A 16,504-nucleotide genomic window follows, 5' to 3' on the forward strand; every position below is an offset into this window, starting at 1 on the left:
GCATTATCGGAAATATTTCTAGTCAGGATGTTTTTTGCTGATAATACATAATCCAGCAATATGAAGTCGAAAGTGATTAAGAAGTGGTCTGATAGAATGGGATTCTGTGGGAAGACTGTTACATGTTCAATGTCAATACCATAAGCTAAAACAAGGTCGAGAGTGTGACTGAAACAGTGAGTGGGTTTATCTACACACTGAGAGAAGCCAATAAAGTCTAGTAAAGAGGAAAAAGCAGAGCTAAGGCTGTCATTGTTGACATCAACATGAATATTGAAGTCGCCTACAATAATAACTTTATCTGTTTTAAGTACCAAACTCGACAGGAACTCTGAAAATTCAGATAAGAAATCAGAGTATGGACCAGGAGGACGGTACACTACAACAAATAGAACTGGCTTTAATGTTTTCCACCTTGGATGGGACAGACTAAGAACAAGACTTTCAAATGAATTATAACTGAGTTTAGGTTTAGGGTTAATTAATAAAGTGGAGTTGAAAATGGCTGCGACTCCACCTCCACGGCCAGTGTCTCTGGGAATGTGAGTATTAATATGACTGGGGGGGGTTGATTCATTCAGGCTAACATAATCATCCTGACACAGCCAGGTTTCAGTCAGACAGAATAGATCAAGATGGTGATCTGATATCAAATCATTTACTAGTACAGCTTTGGATGAGAGAGATCTGATATTGAGTAATCCGCATTTAATTATTTTATTTTGCTGAACATTTGAGGTGGATGTGCTGATTTTTATTAGATTATTGTGACTAACTCCTCTTTTGTTGACCTTTGGTTTAGTTAATTTAAATGGTCGGGGGGCAGACACAGTCTCTATAGGGTAATGGAGGGGTGACTGCTCTAAAGGAGGCACAGAGAAGCGTGTAAGACTGCAGCTCTGTCTCCTGGCCTGAACTCTGGATTGTCAGGGCTTTGGCTTCCTAATAAACTCTGTCAGATTTCTGGATATGAGAGATGCTCCATCAAAAGTGGGATGAATGCCGTCTCTCCTAACCAGACCAGGTCTCCCCCAGAAACTCTTCCAATGATCTACAAAGCCCACATCGTTTTCTGGACACCACCTCGACAGCCAGCGGTTGAGTGAAGACATGCGGCTATACATGTCATCACTGGTCAGATTGGGCAGGGGACCAGAGAAAACTACGGTGTCCGACATGGTTTTTGCAAGTGTACACACCGAGTCAATATTAACTTTAGTGACCTCCGACTGGCGTAGTCGGGTGTCATTAGCGCCGACGTGAATAACAATTTTATTGTATCTACGCTTATCCTTAGCCAGCAGCTTTAAATAAGATTCAATGTCGCCCGCTCTGGCCCCGGGAATACATTTAACTATGGTCGCTGGAGTCGCTATCTTCACGTTCCGCAAAATGGAGTCGCCAATCACCAGAGTTGGCTCCTCAGCGGGTGTGTCGCTGAGCGGGGAGTATCTGTTAGAAACGTGAACTGGGTGGTGGTCAGCAGTGGGCTTCTGCTTACGACTACGCCTGTCCTTACGAACAGTCACCCAGCTAGCCTGCTTTCCCGGCTGCTCGGGAACTGCCGGGGGAATGTTAACAGGAGCTATGCTAGGCTGCTCCGCACCGGCTACGGGGGGCTGTTTAGCACTAGCTGCTGAATTAGTTTCCATGGTGCGGAGCCGGGACTCTAATTCGCTAAGCCTCGCCTCGAGTACAGAAAACAGACTACATTTATTACACATACCATTATCATTAAACGAGGCAGAGGAGTAACTGAACATCTGACACGCAGAGCAAGAGAAGGCAGGAGAGGGAGAAGGAGAGCGAGAGGCCATGGCTGAGAGTTCAGCTAAATCAGTAGCAGAAGATAGCGTGAATCGATAAAGTACCACACAGAAAGTGGAGAAAGTTGGTGATTTAGCAACTACTGTTACTGTGAAAGTGCAGATTAAATTGGTGATAGAGTCACAGAAGTAATGTCGATAAAAAGAAAGTATCTAGTCTGAGACAGGTATACACCAAACGATGATCTCCAAACACCGGTAACCGGAAGTGACGGAATACGCTTACCGCAGTACGTCAGCACGCCAGGTTCAATACCAGACTACCAGACTACCTACTTTTAGATGGCTGAATACTCACGCAGCCTCAATCACCACTGCCACTCCAGCAGGCTCCAGCGCCTCAGAGATGGCGGAAGCGATCTGTTTGGTTAGACGCTCCTGAACTGTGGAGAAAGTTTTGAGTTAAACATCGTATACGAACATTATAGAAATAAAGAGAAGAAATAGGTGTAGTAAGTGGTGACTTTTACCTTGAAGCCTCCTGCTGTAGATCTCAACAATTCTTAAAGATAGAATAAAGAGAGTTACACAGGTGCCTGTGTTTGTGTGCACATGAGAGTGTTGTGTGTGTATTGTCATCACCTACCTTGCGAGTTTGCTGAGACCAACCACTTTCTTGTTTGGTAGATATGCTATGTGAGCCTGAAACATTGGAAAAAATAATTACTTATATATATTTTTTTAGCATAAGTCTTATTATTAGTCTTTATGCTACAATACAGTCTATATTATATATCAGTGTATGTGCTCTGAAGTCATGTAAATTTGTTGTCTGTGTCTTATGTTATTAATTTACCTTGCCATAGAAGGGCACCAGGTGATGTTCACAGAGAGAGAACAAATCGATGTCTTTGACAATCACCATCTCTTCATGGTTTTCATCAAAGATTGCGTCGTTCAAGATATCTGTGTGAAGATTAACTGTTAGTTTAACATTATTAAGAGATAAGATCTTGCATTTATGAGACCAGGACAACACATCTTCAACATGAAGTGTATGAAACACCTTTGCATCCTTTGCCTTTCTTGAAGTATGTTCATATGATAAATTTCTTTTTTGTAAAAATATAGTCTGAATACATCAAGGCAGTAACTATTCTCACCTTGGGTCGTTTCCTTGTAGCCTTTGGTGAGGAACTGCATGGCTTTGGCTGCTCGTAGTGGTGTACGTAAAAGTCCTTCCCGGTCCACGTCCTCTCCAAGCTCACTCAGTATGGTGCTGTAAGCTTTCTCAATGTGACACAGGTTGTTTGAATCGGCAGCGTCCTCGGAGTGCTTCTCTTCTCTGCACAAACCGTTGCGTTCAGGCTCGTTGCACATGCTATGGTAATCTGCAACTACACCGTTCATCTCTGAGGTGTGGTGATACTCCATTCTGGCTCTACTGTCAGTGAAAGACGCTGCAGGATACAATGGAACAAACCCAGTAGTGAACTGCTGGCTGAGTGGTGTCAGAATGGCCATCCATTGGTTTTTAAAGCCTGATGTGAGGCCCTGAGGCTACAGCATTACAAGAGCCTCAAGACACCCATGCAGGAGAAATCAATTTCAAATTCTGTTGCATCGAAGGTCATGGAGCAGCATTTGACTGATCCTGTGATTTGAGTTTAAATATCTAGAGGTACAGTGCTCTGACTTCAGCTCAGCAGACTTCAAAACGATCTGATCAGAAATATTAATTTAAATATCTATGCCTAGCCACAATTTGTTCTCAAGCTGCAACTAAAGATTATTTTGGTAGTCAATTATTATGATCTGTCGATTATTTTTTTGATTAGTTGATCACTTTTTTCTGTCACACCCTCATCTCTGCTCCCTGTGGCTGCGACATGTGTTCTGGGCTCTAGTGCATGTTTAACCTCTCTTGCTCAAGTTGGCACACCTGTTAATAAATTGCAACTCTACTACTCATGTTGAAATTTAAAAACACAGCTCTGTAAACCTGTTATGATAAACATAATACACAAGTTGTGACAAGTGGAAGACTCCACAGTACCTTATGTTGGTTTGTATTCACTTTAAGTGAAGCCAAAAGCCCAATTAGTTGTCTCTTTTTGCAGTCAAAAATAATGTAGGGGGATTTATTACATTTATATTATTGAATTAAGGAATCATTAGTGATGAGAAAACAGCGATAGTCAGCTTCAACATCTTAGCCTAATGAGTGTGTCTGCACAGTCACGTTTAATACCATAAAATGTTAAGGGCAACACTGCTGTTTAATTCAATATGATGTAATCTGAAGATACTATCTGGAAAATCATCAAGGTCATGTACAAGCACTCAGACTGTATTCTTCATAATACTGGCAGTGTCTGTGATTTCCAACCACCCTTACGAAACACATAATTGCCATCATGGTTTCCCCTAGAAAAGTAGTTAGGCCCGACAGCTGTTCCTATCCTACTGGTGTTACAGAGAAAGCAGAGATGTGGCTTATTTAGCCTTGACTTATTGGGTAAAGTACAACAAAACACGAGTAAGAACAATAACTGCAATTCTAAGAATAAGAGAAAAATTCTAGATGTGTATAACTTCTTAGAATCAAAAGGGAACATATAGCACAAGGGGCAGAACAAAGACCAAGTAATTCTGTGGAAAATTCTCTGCAAATGTAAAAGTTGTTGACCCAGAGCATTAAGAAGCATTTAGGTTTATAGGTCATGTGTTACGAGTGATATCATGAGGCCTTTGGAGTGAGAAATTATGCACATATGTGACAACAGACAGCCTTTGTTCACTTTGCTACTAAAAGATTTTTAATTGTTTCACCTCAGAAGTTAGAGGGTAATTTTTAAGTCCTTTTTTTAATGACCACTTTTTTTGTTTTTTACCATAACACACTGTTTAACAGAGGGGATTGCACAATGTGTTACACTTATTGTTTATATTCAGTGAACTGTTGGGATTAGTAGTTAGTTGTTAGTTGTTTAATGTAAAACTGATGTTGTATGCATCTACCTTCGTAAGGGAGTTGAGATATCAGATGTTTCATTAGTTATGGAGGTTGGACTTGACGTAAGGGAAAACTTACAAGTAGCCCCTTTAATCATTAAAAAATATTCACATTATGCAGTACATTATACATATTTTTATCAGTATGAATTTTGACATCACAAAGTACATTGTGCAAATATGGGATGTGTAGTGGTAGTAAACAGTAAATAGTAACCTACTTAACAACTGCACTAAATTTGAATCTTTTACTCAAAAATATTCTTGGTCTCGTCAGCGTAACAGCTGTTTCCCTGCAGCACTCATGAGTTTGTCTGCTGACAGTCACACTTGGTTAACCACCATCTCTAACACTGATAGAGACAGACATGACCAACAACTACTTTTCAGGATTTGTCCCAAGAGAGTAAGGATCAATGGTTATTGCAAATCAAACACACTGTTAGCTGGTTAAATCTATCTTTATCTCTCTTTTTCTCCTCCTCCTCTCTCTCTCCCTCTTACCTAAACCAGGTTTCCAGGTCTTTACTTCCCGTGACGATTATTTCAAATCAAAAGTAATTGCAACTTCATAACATTACGGTGGAAATAATAATTGTCCCACAGCGGGCCACCGCTACAAAACATACACAGCGGAAAAACTGCAGACATAAAGTTGTTCATAGCTCAGTTATGAAATTCAACTGCAGTGTGTCACTGCTGCCAGCGTGCTGACACACTGTGTACAATGTGTATTCCTGTGACGAGCACGGAGCCCTCAGCAGGCAGAACATACCAGAGCTAAGAGTATCAGAATGAACAACAGAAACAAGTTGCTCTGCCCCGTTTTCATCAAGACTCTACCTCCATCACAGCTAGTTTTGCAGTTTGATAATTTTAAGACAAGATTTAGTTGTAAAGTTTACAGCCTGTTGCACTGTTGCTCCTGCAGTGCTCCATGTGTGAACTGTGAGGCTGCTAATACAGGTGTAATGACTCATCAACTGACATTTGAGTTCCCGACATCGCCCTGAATGTTAAAACACCCCTAATTAAAACATCATCAAATCAGAGATATCTCTGAAATCACCAAGGCTATGTAGAAAGAGAAAGAGTCACGTATTGCCAGGGTGATTTTTTTAAAATAATGCTGTCAATTTGCTGTCAAAAAGTTTAAATGACTCCTATTTTAAGTGTAATAGTGACATTAGGTGACATACTTCCTAAAATGCTTTTCAATAATGACTCAAAAATGAAACATAGAGGTGTAGAGTAAAGTACAGAAGAAGACATATAGAAACCATAAACCAAAGTAACCTCTCAGTGCATTAACCATTAATATGTCTGCTGATGATATGCTGACTTGTTGGATTTATCTCTAAGTATTGCAAGATGTGGCCAGAAACAAGAGTTCTTCTGAAGCACAAGACAGTCAGCAGGGTGAAAGTCAGTCTTGTGCTGAAAAACATGCCGAAGTGTGACATGGAACATGAATGATCCGAGTCGAAGTCAATGCCGATTTTCCCATGAAATATCACATTACTTTTCAACTTCTTGGAAGCAAAAGAGGTGAAAGTAAACTTCTTTGAAACATAAAGGATCATGCCTGACACAAACCATGTAAATCTGTGGAACAGCAGTATACAAAACTGATCATGTTTTTTGGTCACAAAACAAAGACGAAATACAACAAAGAGCTGTCTGAGCTCACTGAGCTTATGCTCCAGATGCTGTCGTGTGGATGATGTTGACAGGAAGAAGATCACGGTTCCATTTACTGGTCTGCTTCAATGAAATTTCTAATTTGACTACTGATATAGCCAGATCTTTGAATCCAGGAGAACGTCTGCAAAATTTGAAGAAATTCCCTAAAGTCTAGAAAACGGTAAACAAAATCATCCAAGGTATTCATTTATAACTTAACATTAGCTTTTTCCTTCAGAAGATTGTATTTAAGCTTCAAAAATAAAATAAAAAAAAAATAAAAAATAAAAGTGGTGTTCATTTGTGAAGATAATCTTGATGAACAAAATATTAAAATATCATAAACTTACCATTAGAAAAAATAGAAACAGAAAATCATGAATATAAAACAAAAAAGGGATGCTAAATGTGAGACTGCACTGAGTTACTGAAGTTAGTGGAACAGAGGCTAGCCCGGATGTGACATCCTGATTACAGCTCTCTCTTTCAGTGATAAATAAGCCTGTGTTAGTGAGTTAGACCAAGACAATGTATCAGTTTTGCTTTTTTCTCTCTCTTAAGATCATCCATATATCTATTCTTAATAAATACAATGACTTTTGACCTCTGCAATTGGTCCCCACATTGATATGGCACTAAATGTGAGATTTGAGTCCAGGACTGTAGATTAGTTTTCTCCTAAATCTCATTCAGCTTCATTTCACTGCCTGGTCAAGGCTGCAATAGCATGTTAAAGCTTGCAGTAAGCACACACTCACGACAAGTTGTCTGTGACCTTCCCTGTGCATGGGACTTCTAGGTATTTAAACTCAAATCACAGGATCAGTCAAATGCTGCTCCATGACCTTTGATGCAACAGAATTTGAAATTGATTTCTCCTGCATGGGTGTCTAGAGGGTCCTGTGATGCTGTAGCCTCAGGGCCTCACATCAGGCTTTAAAAACCAATGGATGGCCATTCTGACACCACTCAGCCAGCAGTTCACTACTGGGTTTGTTCCATTGTATCCTGCAGCGTCTTTCACTGACAGTAGAGCCAGAATGGAGTATCACCACACCTCAGAGATGAACGGTGTAGTTGCAGATTACCATAGCATGTGCAACGAGTCTGAACGCAATGGTTTGTGCAGAGAAGAGAAGCACTCCGAGGACGCTGCAGATTCAAACAACCTGTGTCACATTGAGAAAGCTTACAGCACCATACTGAGTGAGCTTGGAGAGGACGTGGACCGGGAGGGACTTTTACGTACACCACTACGAGCAGCCAAAGCCATGCAGTTCCTCACCAAAGGCTACAAAGAAACGACCCAAGGTGAGGACAGAAACCTTCAGTAGTGCTCTTCTGAATTGAATTTTTTCTATAAAACACATTTCAATAAGGTCAAAGGACAAGGGACATTTTGATATGACTATAATCAACTTGCCCTACAGAACTACTATATGTTGAAGCCTTGTTTTCCTGGTTTCTTTTCTGATCTTTCCACTATAACATATAATGAAAAGAGAATTTTAAATCTCCACACAGATATCTTAAACGATGCAATCTTTGATGAAGACCATGAAGAGATGGTGATTGTTAAGGACATCGAGCTGTTCTCTCTCTGTGAACATCACCTGGTGCCTTTCTATGGCAAGGTAATTTAAAGTTGTCCTGAAATACTGCTCTACATTAGAGCCAAAAATCCCAACACTGGATTTTTTAGGTCAGTGCAAATACTGATATTTAATAAAAATATACTGGCTGATATTAATTTCTTAACATAAATTCAAGTATTTTTAACAAGGATACCTCAAACGTGGTTATTAAAAAATATTTACTGAGCAGTACATTTTACAGTTATAATACATTTTTCAGTAATCTCAGGTGAATAAACTATGTAATGATGACACAATTCTGATCTGTATAATCTGTATTACAGACCAGATCTGGTTTATAAAGCATAATATGCATTATTATTGCTATTTAAATAATCATATGCTTTGTTTTATTGTCAGGCTCATATAGCATACCTCCCAAATAAGAAAGTGGTTGGCCTCAGCAAACTTGCAAGGTAGGTAACGATAAAACACACACAGCTGTACTTTTATCTCTGTGAGGACACGGACATATCCCTAGCCCCTTATGCTAACCTCAACCATTACAACTAAATGCCTGACCCCCAACCTGAACCCTAACACTAAGTCTTGAACCGCAAACAGCCTGAAGGTGTGAGGACTGTCCTCATTGCATCCTTATTTTCCCAAAATGTCCTCTCTCCCCAGGTCTAAAAGTCAAACTGGTTCTCACAAAGATTGAACAACACAATGATCTCAGTCACTTCTGGGGACATTACATAGACTTACTTACCCTAACCATAACCACTACTAGCCTAACCATAAACACTGACCCAAAAAATCTACTTTTCCCGCATTGGGGACACAGCTTTTGTCCCCCGGTTGGCTAAGTGGAACAAGCCATCCCCCAAGTGGTCTTTAGTCTGAAATCTGTCCCCTGTTCTTTCTATTTTCTTTCAGAATTGTTGAGATCTACAGCAGGAGGCTTCAAGGTAACAATAACTTTTGTATGGCTGCGACAATTATTTTCATTATCGATTAATCTAACAGATATTTTCTTGATTAATCAATTAGTCTATAACATGTCAGCAAATAGTAAATCCTCTGTTTTCAGGGTCCAAAGAGATGCCCTCTTTTTTTGTCCAACCATCAGTCCAAAACCCAAAGATATTAGATAAAACACAAAAGCAGAAAATCTTAATAACTGAGAGGCTGAAAATGGCAAACAGAAACTCCTTAAATGATTAACTGCTTATCAAAAGAGTCCATCACGGCAGTTCTACTTGTCTTGTTTTGAACTTTTATTTTACTTCTGATTTTTATGTTCCTACATTTCATGTAATCTGTAACTTTCTCCACAGTTCAGGAGCGTCTAACCAAACAGATCGCTTCAGCCATCTCTGAGGCGCTGGAGCCTGCTGGAGTGGCAGTGGTGATTGAGGCTGCGTGAGTATTCAGCTTTTTTATCATACATTTTAGGCTTAATCACTGGCTCTGCATTATTATCATCTTGACTTCTGGTGCCGATGCGAGTGGCAGCCATTTCAGCAGCTCCGTGTGTGCCTTGCTCTTTTTTTTTGCTGTTTTCTCTTTCTTGACTCTTTATTTTTGCTCTTTTTCTAATCTGTGTGATACTTGATGAATTTCCCCTGCGGATTAATAAAGTATCTATCTAATCTTATCTATTTTGGTTGAGCGTGTAAGTGGCACTCGCAAGATTGTGGAAGATGGTGATACAAAGATGAATTTTGAGATTGAGCTAGATTTCGTCCTAACTCCCACAATTTGATATTAAATGGATTCTTTGCAAATCACTGACTTGAAATTTAAGGTTTTATTAAAACTAATAGCCTCTTTTGTGTTTTCAGTCACATGTGCATGGTGATGAGAGGTGTGCAGAAGATGAACGCCAGTACTGTTACCAGTGTCATGCTGGGAAGGTTTTATGATGATCCCAAGGCCAGGAAGGAGTTTCTTACTCTGACACTGAAGAAGTGAGGAATACATCAGCCCGCTTTCAGTGAATTACTGCCTTTCTCAAGCTAATTTTTTTGTATGTATATATCATATTTAAATGTCTTTCCGAACATTCACTCACTGTGGTAAATTAACAACTGTTTGTTACATTTAATCAATGTAACGGTGACATGGTGCTTCAAGAACAACTTCCAATTCCAATAAACACTAAGGTGTTGCTATTTTCCTCTGTGCTTGTTTTTTTTTTTTGGTTAAAAAATGACAATGTTGTTTTAACAATGACATTTCATGGTCCCTATGCCATCATACTTCCATACAATACACAGCACAATACACGATCTTACGCTGTACCTTATATATATAACTTCTTTTGGTTGGATGTACCAAAGTGTGAGTAACATTATTTTCTACTGTTATCCAATCTGCACATTTATACACATGGGTTTTTATCCCTGCCTCACACTAACTTAATTCATTCTGACAAATATTTAACTATGTTCACATGTTAAAGTCTGTTAGGTCTTTTTATAGCTACACCAGAGGTGAGCCATATACAGGCAAGAAAACTGCTCCTATCAGCTGAGCATATAACATTTATTTACATACAACACAATATTTCTAACCTCTTTACATCTAATTTTCATGTCATTAAAACTGCTGCTGTGTCAGGAGCATTTACTCAAACAGCTGGTGGAGAGCGGCAGTGCAGTGAGATAATGTAACCAAATCATCTGCACACAAAATGAGTAATTATGAGATTATCGAAGACACAATCTGTTGTAAGATTGAAGAGATTACTCTGTGGATATATAAGAGAAGGTATATGCAAACTATATTGAAACAGGGGAATGGAAAAGGATGAAAGGATTTGTGAGTATTTTGAGCTTAGTAAGGTTAAATATGGAATAAATTCATTCATAGTTCGTCCAGTCTCTACTTTCCTCCACATCATGTTTTCGGCAAATATTGTTCTAACAAATTTAAAATTCAGGTTTGAGTGGAATGAGGGATGGACTTTTTCCCAAGTGGATGATAGATGATACATTTGAATTTGAGCTGAATTAGTTTTATACATGTGCAGATTGCAGGTGTAGGTTTTATTTTGGATGTTTGTTTACATTTATGTTAGGTTGTATTTATTAAGTAAGACTTATGACAACATCTTTGTTGGTCAGACAATAATTGTTCTTCAAGATGCTGGGGCTATACATATAGGATTTTTTTTTTGGCTGATTCATGTGTCTGAATTATAATAAGTAATGCGTGTAAAAACAGTTTAACTTGAGCAGTGCAGACAGCTTAATAATATAATAATAAAAATGATAATATATATATATAAGAGAATATTATTCATTCATGAAACATATAGCAAATGTGGGGTATATGGTAAAATAGCACACAGAAGTAGAGGAATAACCACCATGCTTTAAAAATAAATGTCTTTTTCCTTTGCTCACCAGTTTAATTTTTAATGCATAGACCTAGTTTATTACAGCAGAACCTGTCAGTGTAAGATCACCAGAAAATTTCACCTAAAAAACAAAATATATTTGACAAACTATACGTTCTACAAATTCTCTAGAGAACCCAGAATACAGTGAAATCACAAGATGTATTTCTAGATTATAAACATCAGAAATACAAACAGAAGATGAATCCGTCTTCTCCTTCTCTGTCTGTTTGTAACTGCACTGGCTGGGATATCACGTAGGGAGTGGGGGGGGGCTGTGTCTGCTGTTTTGTCTACAGTGCTGCAACATTTTTTTTTTAACCAGTTACTTCCACACCACTTCTTTCATTATGCTGATCTGTGAAGTGGAACGTAACGCTGGCGGAGTTGAGAGGTCAGGGGCTCCCGCTGCCTGGATACATACAGTCTAATATTAGAACATTTCCTTGATTTGTTAGCAGCATCTCTGCTGACTCCCGAGCACATGGCAACAGACCGACCAATAGGATTTCAGGAGACCACTAAGCCCCTTGCTCTGTATAGCAACAGTGGCATCCTTCCCTTATTTATTTATATGGGAGTTTTTTTTCCCACCGACTCATTCTCATGCTTCTGTCCCCCCACTGTGCATCCACACTGTGCTCTCAAACTGTGAAAAAGAGTTACGGTGTGAAGAGCAGTGCAGCTACTTTTACTTTTGCTTTTCCTTTACCTGCATAAGCTCTAAATCTTACATTGTTTTTATTGATTTTTTAAATACTTACATATATATTCAGCAGTTTTTTATAAAGCACCAGAGAGATCAGTGGAGTTTTTCAATTTCAAAAAGCAAGAAAAGTAAAAACAAAGTGGACAATGTCTTGGAAAAGGTTTGATTTTCATGAAGACATGAGATCTATCGGTGAAGACGAGGGGAAATACCCAGAGGACTGGCATCGTGGGAAAAGGTGTCACTCAGAGGGGACGGACAACAACCAAGTGGAGAGGATCTTTAAAAGATGGAGGACATGGGAGGAGAGGCGGTACGGGATAGGAGGAGTTGGGGGGGTGGAGGGACATAGGATGGCGTGAGGACCGAGGCCAGTGGTTGGTTTGATCTGAGACACGTGTGCGTCCAGCCACATCTCTTCGCCGCTTCATGGACGTTGATGAAATGTTGGCTTCCCCCGCCGCCCAGTCCCTTCTGTCTTGGCCCAGGTAGGTGCGTATTGACCTGTAATGAGTTTCCTGACAATGTTTCATTTTTCAGGCTGTCTGGGTGTTATCTATACCACAAGTTGCCATATTGAAAGTTCCGTGCATGTTGAGCCGTCGTATCTCTTCGTCATTTCCAAGCTTAGGTATGGGACGATGGAAAGCTGGAAGGCGGTGGGGAAATATGGCGTACGTCAGCCGTCCCGTTTTTGGGATGCAACACTGATCAACATGAAACTATGGCCAAATATTTCACAAATACACGTTCGGAGGACAGTCATCATCAGCAAAATAAATACTTTAAGCTTTATCGGTTAAATGGTGGATTGATGACCTCAGTTGCCCAACACTGAAAATATGTGACGTTTGCAGCGGAGCGCTGCTGTAAAATGCAACATACGAAATGAGATTTTTATGTCTCCAACTTTGCTCCTTCCCTAGTTTATAGAACCTCCGATCCAGTAATACTGCATGAGCTGAGTAAACACCATTTACTTTGTTTTGACTGGGTCATCATTAAAACAACCCAGTTTGGGAGGGTACATTTTTCTGACTTGCAAACACAAATATCAACATACATTTATACCAGAAAAGGTTATCGATGACTGAGAAGTAACTCGGCTGTGTGTCGTCCCAGATGGATGCATACTTAAAGTTTTTTTTTTGAGGTTACAAGTATTAAAACATGAGAAAACATGCTTATGCAATCGCAGTACTTTGCAAATGAGATCGCGTTTACCATCGCACATTGTCTCAACAGGAGCTGGACACAATGTACCGTGAACATCAAGCCGTAAAGACTTCATGGTTGCGTACCATTGGAAGTGATTTGATGCTGACGCCATTTCCAATGCTTCGACTTTCGATCTATAATGTTGCATCACTCAGTTAATTAAGATACGACCATATGCTGCCTTTATTAAAACAGACCACAATATAATCAACGTGTCCAATAACATTATCAGTACAGATAAAGTGAATTTTAATTATTATGTAATCTTTGTGACATTTTTAAAGCTACTGAGACCCTATAATCGATGCTTAAAATCAATATGTGACCAGATTCAAAGGTGGAAAATTACCAGTGAAGTTAAATGAGGTAACTCTAATTTTTTTTCACCTGCACTTAAAGAGTTACAGCAATTATGATTTCTCTACTTTTTGTCAAAACCTTACCCATTGTGATAGGATGAGAGGAATCTTGTTTACCAAAAAAGAGAAGAAAATCAAATCTTGATTAAAATCATTTCAATTGTCATTTTCCTCTCACAGAGAAGCTAGATGATATCCACACCTCACATCCCTTCAATAGGATGTCACATTGCAAAGGGTACAGGAGGATAATAAACCGCTGACTAATCCCAGACGCTTTGAGAGACTGAAGAGGATTTAACCGCAGTCCCCCTGAATTCTTTACCATGTAACACGCTTCACAATATAACACTGCGCAGTCATTACGTAAAAAAATATCACAATCCCATGAAATCACAGAAATGCTGAAGGCAATATCCTACATGCTTTTGGACATTACATTCAAAGACATTCTTCCCTTTTAGTTTCAAGGGTGACAGTCAAGGGGTAAAAATGAATATGTTTTGGGGGAAGAAATCCTTGAGTTCAATCCTGTTTCATTAAATATTTTATTATTTTTTTTAGAAGTGCAGATCATCACTATTGTGCTATTGTCAGCATGATGAATGTTGATCCTGGGACAAATAAAGTCCAGAGTAACATGATTTTCACTGTAACGATTAATCAGCTTAAATACACTGAGTTATTCTGTTAGAGCAAGTCATGCCTGTTGTGCAAATAGAAGACTTTTTATTACCAGATTAACCTCTTACATGTTTAATATTTTATGAGCCTGAATGCAGCCTTTTTTCCTTTTTTTTTTTGATGGATGGCTGCTAGTTTTATTAAGGACTGAGCCTTATTATAATACCTTATCAGCTGTTGTCCTCTTGATACACGCAGCTTGGTCTGATCTGACCATTATGTTCATTATAATAATAATGACAATATTATATTTATATAAATATCATGGCATGTCACAGTTAAACATGTTGGCATATTGTCTTAACCTTAAAATGAGCAATTTATCCAATAAAAACAGCAAAGATGTCTAGGTCCTGCTACTCATTGTCACAGATTTTCTTTTTTATTTTAGAATTAACAGAATATTTTTAGGTTTTGAAGTGTTTTTTAGGGAAAACAAGCAAGTTGATAATTTCAGTATTTTCTGACGTTCTGTAAACTAAAAGATTAATTGATTATTTAAGGAAATATTTAAGGAAATAATCAATATAATCAATAATCAATATGATTATTTAAGGAAATAATCAATAGATGAATCAGTAATGAAATTAATTATGTTATTAGCTGAAGTCTTAAAAGAAAACTGTAATATTTAATTTATTTTTGAAATGCATACTAGTTTTGCAGTGTAGTTGTGTAATCATTTGCAATAAGCAGTATTTATTTCAGCCTGTTTCGTAGGAAGCCATTAAAATGCTTAGACTGACATTTCCTAAGGTTTATTTCATCCTTGTTTTATACACACTGGGCAAAAATTCAGATATAAAGAGGTAAAACTATTCAAATACATCAGTAGGGGTGATAGGATTTGTCAAACAATACATACATAGATACATACATACATAGCTTAAAGCCCAAAGCAAATATAGTTTTCAAGACTTTGTAACTGGCCTGAATTCGATAAGACCCATTCTACTGTGTTGATTCTCAGACTCTGTGCCTTCTCTGTTTTAGGTACTCAGACATGAGGTGATGTGTGAGTCCTTGATGAAATCATGCTTCAATCTGTCACTCTCCAGTGGCTTTACAGCTCAATAACTAGTGTCGAGGTTTCTATAAACCAGACAATCAGCTGTTCAGTAGCCAATGATGATTGTTCTCAGTAGCTCCCAGGTGTGAACTGCTTTAAGCAAATAACTGTGAGGCAGAGCAGTGCTTTAATACAGAAAAAAAGGGGGGAAAAAAGATCTGCTGGCAATGTCACCGCTCTGCCATGTGATGTGGTTAAACCAGAGGCTGAATCTGAGGAACATGCTCTACCGCCACAACACGGGGCAGCCATGAACTCTGCACCGTCACCATCTCTACACTCCGCCATGAGTGTAACTGTTAGCTGATAGTATGTGATCAACAGCACCGTGGCATCTAGCATCCTGCTGTGTCACCACCTCAATAAAACCTAGCTGGACTATTTCGGTCTGTGTTGTGAAAATGGCAGAAGAGGGTTTCCAGCTCCGACCTGTCGTCAGCAGCAAAGACTGTACGGAGGTCGACGAGCTCCAGCTCCAGCCGCCTGACTTCCCAATATCATCGCTAGCATCCCTCCATCTCAGGGACAAGGCTGCGGTCATCAATGAGAGCACTGACCATATGGGAGATAATCCCGAGCCCCCTGCTGTGTTTCCTGCGATGATGTCATCACCTCTTAACCAATCACAACAGCAGACAGACATGTCCATGGCTACTGGGCCTGAGCCTTCACCAGCAGATCAAGGTAACATTACATTGTTATTTTTAAGCATTTTAAACATTCATATAGATGTGATTTTGAAATAATAGTAATTGTGAAAAGGTGTTGGCTTTCTTTGTGCAACAAAGCTGCAGCTTTACAAACTAAACCACTGCTACATGTAATGAGCCTTTAGAGAATCTTCAGCATTTCTTTTCTGTAGGCATGAACTCAATTCATCTGATGCTAATTTTTTTTCTTTCTTTTTTGTTAATTTTAGCAACTGTTATTTTGCTGGGTGATGGTAACATTTACAGTAATCAGTCATTTATATTTAGCAATCATACATTTAGTCACAAAGTGAAGTTATTTCAGTCACACA

General features: G+C 38.9%; 2 protein-coding genes across 2 annotated transcripts; one reads left to right on the plus strand and one right to left on the minus strand.

The window, feature by feature from the left end:
* Positions 1-2,120: 2,120 nt before the first annotated feature.
* LOC108902754 (GTP cyclohydrolase 1) lies at positions 2,121-3,200 on the minus strand. Its single transcript, XM_051077253.1, has 5 exons — positions 2,930-3,200; positions 2,623-2,732; positions 2,413-2,468; positions 2,297-2,328; positions 2,121-2,209 (listed from the first exon to the last, which is right to left on the minus strand). The coding sequence occupies exons 1-5, from the start codon at positions 3,198-3,200 to the stop codon at positions 2,121-2,123; spliced, it is 558 nt and encodes a 185-aa protein (XP_050933210.1).
* Positions 3,201-7,504: 4,304 nt separating this feature from the next.
* On the plus strand, positions 7,505-10,015 carry LOC108902753 (GTP cyclohydrolase 1-like). The gene is made up of 6 exons (XM_018704745.2): positions 7,505-7,775; positions 7,989-8,098; positions 8,459-8,514; positions 8,978-9,009; positions 9,379-9,463; positions 9,886-10,015. The coding sequence occupies exons 1-6, from the start codon at positions 7,505-7,507 to the stop codon at positions 10,013-10,015; spliced, it is 684 nt and encodes a 227-aa protein (XP_018560261.1).
* The last annotated feature ends 6,489 nt before the right edge of the window (positions 10,016-16,504 follow it).

This window comes from Lates calcarifer, linkage group LG17, assembly GCF_001640805.2.
Source record: "Lates calcarifer isolate ASB-BC8 linkage group LG17, TLL_Latcal_v3, whole genome shotgun sequence".
In the NCBI taxonomy this organism is placed as follows: Eukaryota; Metazoa; Chordata; class Actinopteri; family Centropomidae; genus Lates; species Lates calcarifer.